Source organism: Enhydra lutris, unplaced genomic scaffold (assembly GCF_002288905.1).
Source record: "Enhydra lutris kenyoni isolate GAN:26980312 unplaced genomic scaffold, ASM228890v2 scaffoldscaffold94, whole genome shotgun sequence".
In the NCBI taxonomy this organism is placed as follows: domain Eukaryota; kingdom Metazoa; phylum Chordata; class Mammalia; order Carnivora; family Mustelidae; genus Enhydra; species Enhydra lutris.
In genome coordinates this window covers 4,754,740-4,761,814 of record NW_019154178.1, presented here as the reverse complement: position 1 = coordinate 4,761,814, position 7,075 = coordinate 4,754,740, and the positions used below count along the sequence as shown (strand labels likewise).

Here is a 7,075-nt window from a genome sequence, read left to right as displayed (position 1 = left end):
TCTCTCAGGAGGCCAGCCTCAGGCCCCCTCCACCTCGGTCTGTCCCAGCCTGTCCTGGCTCTCCCCTCCCCATCCTGGAGGGCCGCCCCTGGTGATTCCGATGACTGGGAAGGGGTGGAGGTGGGACGGGAACCGTGTCTCTGGGGCCTGCGGCCCCAGCTGGGCAGACAACAGGCCGCAGACACATCCCGATGTTTGGCCTCCTTGCTTCTGCCTCACATCGTCACCCACATTCAATCCCGCCTCTTAAGTCCTACGAGGGCCTCACTCTCGGGTCGCAATGGCCTGTCCTGCTCCAGCCCCAGCCCCCAGGAACCCCTCGGGGGTTCCCTATCTCCCCTGTTCATCTTCCCCGAACACCATCCCCTGCTTATCACCTGAGTTTTCCCCTGATGGCTGCATTCCCAGGCCCAGAGTTTAACTTGTCAGCCTGGGCTTCAGGGTCCCCTTTCCCACCCACAGTGATTTATAGTTCCGTCTCCGCCCCCCCCCCCCCCCCCCCCCCCCCCGCCCCTTTCCGTCCCGCCCCCCCCCCCCCCCCCCCCCCCCGTGTCCTCGGTTTCTCCTCAGCAATCCCAGCCCCCCTCCGCTCCCCTCAGCTACTGCCCAGTTTCTCCGCTCCCTCTCAGCTTCTCCTCCGTCCCCATCAGCTACTCCTGATACAATTCCCAAGTCTTCTGTGTAGTGCCGTGGTTCTCCAAGTGCGGCCCCCAGTCTAGCAGCGTCAGCATGACCTGGGAACTTGCTGGAAAGGCCAATTTCTGATCTCTACCCCAGACCTACTGAGTCAGGAACTCTGGGAGTGGGGCCCAGCGGTCTGTGCTTTCGCAAGCCACCCAGGTGACTGACGCACACTCCGGTTTGGTAACCGCCGGCTTACTCATTCTCCCTAGATTTCCCATCACCAAGCCCTCTGCCCTGTGCTCCGAGAGAGGGCTCGGGCTCAGTCCGGACCATACCTTGTCCAGTTGCCACAGGGGCTGACTTCTCTGCTTCCCTGGGCGCACTGCGCTCTGAGGAGAGGGAGCAGACCTCTGATGCCCACCCCGCCTTCGTGGGGTCCGTGCTCTGTACTTGGTGTGCCCCAGGGAATTCCGGGAATGCCCTGTCACTGTGCCCCAAGACAAATTCTTCTTTTTTCCGGCGGGCCCCTGTGTCCTAGGTCTAGCGAACTCACTTTCCGAATCTTCTCCTAACCCTTCCTGCTCCCCAGAATGTCCCCACCCTCTGCCTCAGAGGCGCTATTGAGATCTCATTCGCTCTCAGAAAATAGCTGTCCCTGGTTCTCCTTTTCTCCTTTCCAGGCCCTGCTGGGGGGGTGGGGGTTGGGCGCTGCCTGTTTTCCTGCACCAAGGGCAAGGTCATTCACACCCCGCTGAGCCACGCCTTCAGGGTCCATCCTCCTGCTCCCACCGTCACCATGGTGACCCTCATCTCTGCCCACCTACCATCTAGCCTCCTCTCCTCTGGGTCAGCTCGGCCACTGTGTCCAGTGAGACAGGTGTGCCATACACAGGGAGGCTGGCCGAGGAGATGAGTGGGGACTAAAATCTAGCCCGCGCTCTGCTCCCCAAGCCGTGCGCGCTGGTTTGGGGTGGCATCGGCCTGGAGGTAAAGGGTGCCTTTTGAGAACTCGCAAGTCCCTGCTCTCTGGGTTAGCAGCAGCCCGAGTGCACCACCTCTGTCCGCCAGTTTACGGAGCCACCAGCGGCCCTCACTCTGCTACCACCTCCCCATGTGGCCCACGGCAGTCCACCCTTCGCTCCATCCATCCACCCCTGAACAGACGTGAAGGACAAACACAGGCTGGCACGTTCCGCCCGTCCCCACCCTCCACAAAATCAGACGCCCTCCCTTCTACTGGATTCTAGGCTTAAGATTCCGAGGGGGCTCCCCAGCTTCAGCACATGCCCAGGGCTCTTGCCTGCCTCCTTCTCGGCCTCTGACATCCAGCTCCCAGGTACCAGTGTCTGGCCCTGCCACAGGGGTCTGGAGGGAACGGGTCACACCTTGGACTCACTCTCTGGGGGCGGCAGGCAGCCGTTCTGCTCCTTGTCAGCGCCAGCCTCTGCCCCCGCCCCCTCCCCGGCCCCCTCCTCCTCCACCTTCTCATCCAGCCGGCTGGGGATGGACCAGTACAGGTGGGCGTCGAGGCGGGCAGCGGCTTCGGCCAGCTCCCGGGCGCTGCACGAGGGCGTGGGCACCTCAAAGGTCTGGTGGAAGCTGGCATAGTCCACCTCATAGAAGCCATCCTCCAGGGTGAGCACTGACGTGAAGCGGTGGCCCCACAGAACCTCGTCCACGAGGTAGGAACTCCGAGCTTGGCAAGTCATTCCTGGGGGGAGGGGCACGGGTCAGGGGGGATCCCAGCCCCGGGCTTCCCTCTCCTGGCTCTCGTTCCACAACCTGATTCCCACATCGCTCCCTCTCTCCCTCCGCCAGGGCCTCCCACGGCCGCTTTGGGTCCAACCTGTCTTTTTCCCCTTCTCAACTCCTATACCTGCCCAGCTCTCTCTCTTGGGTGTGGGTCCTAACTCAGCCTCCAGCCCATGCTCTCCTCTCCTCTTTGCAGGGGATGCCAATCAGAGAAGCTGAACCTTGAAACTGACCTTAGGGATCGTCTAATCCAACTTCCCTTTCCACACGGGGCTTCCTACCGGCGCATCCCCACGACTGGGCATCGAGCTGGTGCTTATCACCACCTCCTGGGTGGGACACCTCTCATCGGTTGTTCTTAGTAAGAGCTCAGATCTGCCTCCCCAGGATTGCCACCTTTGCTTTTGCTCCCCTGCCTTTTGACACCCATTCGGGAACCTCGGGGCCCGTTGTGTCTTCTCCTCTTCCGGGTGAACATCCCTGGCTCCCTCCACCCTTCTTCAGGTGACCTGTCTTCCAGAAATATTACTTTCTCGACTGCAAACCTGAATGGCCAAGGAGGACCCTTTCAGCACTCTGCGTATGATAAATACCCAGCTGGGGCCTGACCCGCACAGGAGAGGGCTCACCTCCTCTCTCTTCCGGCCATGAGGCTTTAGCTAACGGGGCCCAAGATTACGTTACATAAACATTTTTGGAATCAAGATCACAGTGCTGCAACATTAAGCCTGTGGCCAACTAAAACCCCCAGTTCTTTTTTTCACCAGAGCTCTTCAATGCGGTGCTTACATAAGTGATTTTTTTAAAGCCTAAATGTAGAATTTTATATTTATTCCTTTTAAATGTCATCTTGTTGGGTTTTGGCTCATTATCCTTGCTTTTCAAAAGCATTTTGAATCCTGACTCTCTCACCCAAAATATTGCCATCCTTTCCAACTTGGTCTCTCTAGAAAAGTCAGATGAGCTCCCATCCCTATCTCCTCCACGCCACCCTCCCCAGTCCTCTGCATCCCGGGGCTGTGCCCCGTCCTCCCTGCTGGGCTGGCACACTCACCAGGGCAAGCGATCCTCCTTCTACGCCTGGGTCTGTCCCCCAGCCCATGTCCACCTCAGAACAGGGGAGAATGGAAGCCCGAACGGTAGCTAACCAGAGACGGGCTCTTGGCACTGTAAGCCCAGCCCTGACATAGCCTGGGGACATGGGTCACGGTGGTGTTCCTCCTGTGAAGGCTGGAATAGGAAGTGTCTAGAGGGGGAAGGGCAGAAGAGGCAGAAGGGACACTGGGGAGAGAGGTCTCTGAGGAACAGAGGGAGGTGCTGGGGGTACGAGGAGAAGAGGAGTAGGTAGGGACCTGTCTGCAAGGACAGCAGCTGTCTTGGGGCTGGCAGGAGAGTGGCAGGGGCTAGAGCGCAAGGGAAGGTCCTGGGTGAGCAGGGGAAGGAGCAGGAGCTAGAAGGAGCATGGGTGGGGTTGGGGTGGGGGTGGGAGGATGGGGGCTAGTGAAGAAGCAGTGGGGAGCACTGGGGCTGAGGGTGGTGAGGCAGAGGCTCGGCAGGAAGGGCCAGGAGACGGGTTTGAGGGCACCAGCCTGGGAAGCCCACAGAGGCCACAGCTCAGGCCACAGCTCACGGCCCTGTGCTCACCTGCTACACTTCTCTCATCCTCCCGCTTCCAGATGTCAAGCCTCACAGCACCTCATCTGTGCCCCTGCACTGGGCCCTCCCACCTGCTCCTGAACCCTGCACTGGGTGGGCCTGAGTTCCTGACCTCACAGGGGCGTTGAGCGCTCCTTCTGGAAAGGGGCCAGAAATGCTAAGACCCTCTATTTCCTTTGTCAGTGGAAGCTGAGAGTCTTTCGATGGGTGGGGAAACAAAGACGGAAGTGAGACCGGCTGTCAGCCTGCTCCTAAGGTCCAGACTGGGCATACTCTGGGCCATGGGAGAGCCTTGCCACCAAGTTCAGGGGCGTGGACCTCTCCACAGTGGGAAACCCTCGAACTTACCGTCTTTGCGCTTCTGGAACATCAAACCTTGCAGCGCACTGCCCCGCCCTATCCACTGACCTCCCCGCGACCACGGACAGCTGTCTTAACCTCTCCTCGGGCAGCCTCCCGTCTGCAAACGAGCACGGAAGTGACCTTCGCTAGGACCAGATGAACCCGGAGGCCCCGTGCGTCGGGGCCGCGCAGCACACGCTAGGTGCGTGTGGGCTCCGGGCCTGTGCAGCTCCCGGTGACCACCCCCCAGGGCACACACCCCCAACCCCCGCCAGCCGCACCCCGCCCCGCCCCCGCCCCTCCGCACCCGTGGCTTCCACCATGCCCTCCAGGATGACCACGATCTCGAAGTCGTCCCTCTCCAGGGCGCGGCGCGACGCCTCCCAGAACGGGCTGGCGGCGTCGATCTCGTGGCTGATGACGAGCGGCGACACGAGGAAGAGGCGGTCGTCGCCCGTGTCGAAGCCCACGCTGAGGTCGGTCTGGTGCAGCGGGATGAACTCGCCCTCCAGCGTCTGGCGCGAGCGGATGAGCTTGGCGCGGATGGAGGCCTCGACGATGTGGGACGAGCGCAGGTCGCCCACGCGGAACATGAGGCAGAGGCGGCCGTCGCGCAGCGACACGACGGCGTGCGACGAGAAGACGAGCGTGGCGGCGCGCTTGTTGGGCTGCGAGATCTTGACGAACATGCAGCCCACCATGAAGGCGTTCACCATGGAGCCCAGGATGGCCTGCAGCAGCAGCAGCGCGATGCCCTCGGGGCACTGGTCGGTGATGACGCGGTGGCCGTAGCCGATGGTGGTCTCCGTCTCGATGGAGAACAGGAAGGCGGCCACGAAGCCGTTGAGGTTGTTGACGCACGGCGTCCACGCCGCGTCGCCCAGGTGCTCCAGGTCGCCGCGGCCGTAGGCCACGAGCCACCAGATGGCGCCGAAGAAGAGCCAGGTGAGCGCGTAGGCGAGCACGAAGAAGAGCAGGCTGAGGCGCCACTGCAGGTCGGCCAGCGTGGTGAACAGGTCGGTCAGGTAGCGGCCCGGCTCGCGCACGTTGCCCTGCTGCACGTTGCAGCGGCCGTCCTTCTCCACGTAGCGCTGGCGGCCGCGGCGGCGCGGGGGCTCGCGGCCCGGGGAGCGGGGGGCACCGGCGCGCGCCATGGCGGCGGCCGCAGGGGGCCTGCGGGACCGGAGCGCGCGGCGCCGTCAGGCTCGCGGGACCGCGCGGCTCGGAGGGTGCAACCCCCCACCCCCGCCCCGGCCGCCTGCGACCGCCGCCCCCACGCCTCCCCGCCGCCGCCCGCGCCCCCCTCCGCAGCCTCCGGCCCGCGGACACGGCCCCCCGCCCCAGCGCCCCCGCGCGCGCCCTGGCTGCGGCCTGCGCGGGCCCCGGACCCGCTCCGCCGAACTTCACCGTGACCCCCGCGCGCGCTCCTCTCCCTTCCTGCCGGCGCCCCGCGCGCGCTCAGCCCCCTCCCACAGCTGCCTGCCCTCCCGCAGCCCGCGGGGAAGACGCGCGGGGGGCGGAAAGGCAGCGCGACCTCTCCAGCCGCAGGGGCTGAACAGCCCCGCCCGAGGACGTGCCCACTGCAAGTCCTCCCGGAGCACTAGACCCCTCCCGCTCATCGCTGCTGGGTGTCTGCCCCCCGGCCCCTGGGTTCTTTCCCCCGAGGAGGCAGCCTGGAAGGGGGTTGGGAGGGCGGCAAGAGAGGAGACCCAGGCGGACAGCCCGGGCGCGCAAAGTTCAGCTGGAGTTAGGCTCGTATCCCCGGGGAGTCTCCTGTTCCTCCTGAGCCCTCTTCCACCAGATCCGGCGAAGCACTAAGCCCCCACATTTATCGCCCCACTCCCTCCGGTTTTTTGCCGGCAGCCTCCCACTCCTCACTGACTACCCTAAGCACAGCCCCCACCCCCAGCCATCTGCCCCACAGCTCACGTTCCAAGGGAAGCCCACCTGAGTTTGCTTCAAATTCTTCCCCCAGAGGAGCGATCTGAGCTGCAGTGTACCCTGGGGGAGAGGTCCAAGAGCCCCTCCCTAGACCCCAGACCCCTATAAGGAAAGGTTTAGAAGAAGGACTTGGTTCTCTCCAGCCTTCCCTTCTTCCTGGGGGTTGTTTTGTCCTCCCACTCCAAGGAAACCTGGGTTGGCTGGGGTGGGGGAGGGTGGGGTGGACGGGAGGAATGTGACAAGGACCACAGATGGCCTGGATGTTTGACCAGGTCCTGGGGAGACACCGCCTGGATATGCAACTCCAAACCTAGGTCTCCAGAATTCATGTTCTGGAATGAGGTGCTCTGCAGCGAGAGCTTGTGAAGCCGTGTGTGTGTGTGTGTGTGTGTGTGTGTGTGTGTACTAGGTAGATGGCAGGAGGAAAACCCAAAAAAGATAGCTTGGTGCTTAGGGACGCCCCCCCCCCCATTTATGTTGCAAGAGGAGTCAGGGGACACCGGGTCCAATGAAGATTAGGGTCTTCTCCTCCCCCAAAAGTGGGCTTCCCTTGCCCTCCCTGCAGCCAGGGATGTCCTCTAGAAGTTCTCTCTATGCACACGGACTGTTCGGAGACCCCGAGTCATGCAGAGAAGTCCCTGCGTCCCACTTACCCTACTGTCAGCCCCAGGTGGGCTTCCAGATGTTTTCCCAGGGTCTTAGGTAATCTGACCCCCAATCCACCTGCTTAGACAGATCTGTCTTCCCAGGGGTGGGAGAA

The 7,075-nt window shown here is 62.7% G+C and overlaps 1 protein-coding gene across 1 annotated transcript; it reads right to left on the bottom strand.

Annotated features, from left to right (window-relative positions):
- Nucleotides 1–2,003: 2,003 nt before the first annotated feature.
- LOC111139030 (potassium voltage-gated channel subfamily J member 9) lies at nt 2,004–5,528 on the bottom strand. Its single transcript, XM_022491125.1, has 2 exons — nt 4,682–5,528; nt 2,004–2,335 (listed from the first exon to the last, which is right to left on the bottom strand). The coding sequence occupies exons 1-2, from the start codon at nt 5,526–5,528 to the stop codon at nt 2,004–2,006; spliced, it is 1,179 nt and encodes a 392-aa protein (XP_022346833.1).
- Between the last annotated feature and the right edge of the window lie 1,547 nt (nt 5,529–7,075).

What these genes read in the sequence shown, in the direction of transcription:
- LOC111139030 (XM_022491125.1), bottom strand. Translation starts at nt 5,528, where the DNA reads ATGGCGCGCGCCGGTGCCCCCCGCTCCCCGGGCCGCGAGCCCCCGCGC. An exon ending in GGGCATGGTGGAAGCCACGG is followed by an intron (nt 2,336 to 4,681) that starts GTGCGGAGGGGC and finishes CCCTCCCCCCAG; the next exon opens with GAATGACTTGCCAAGCTCGG.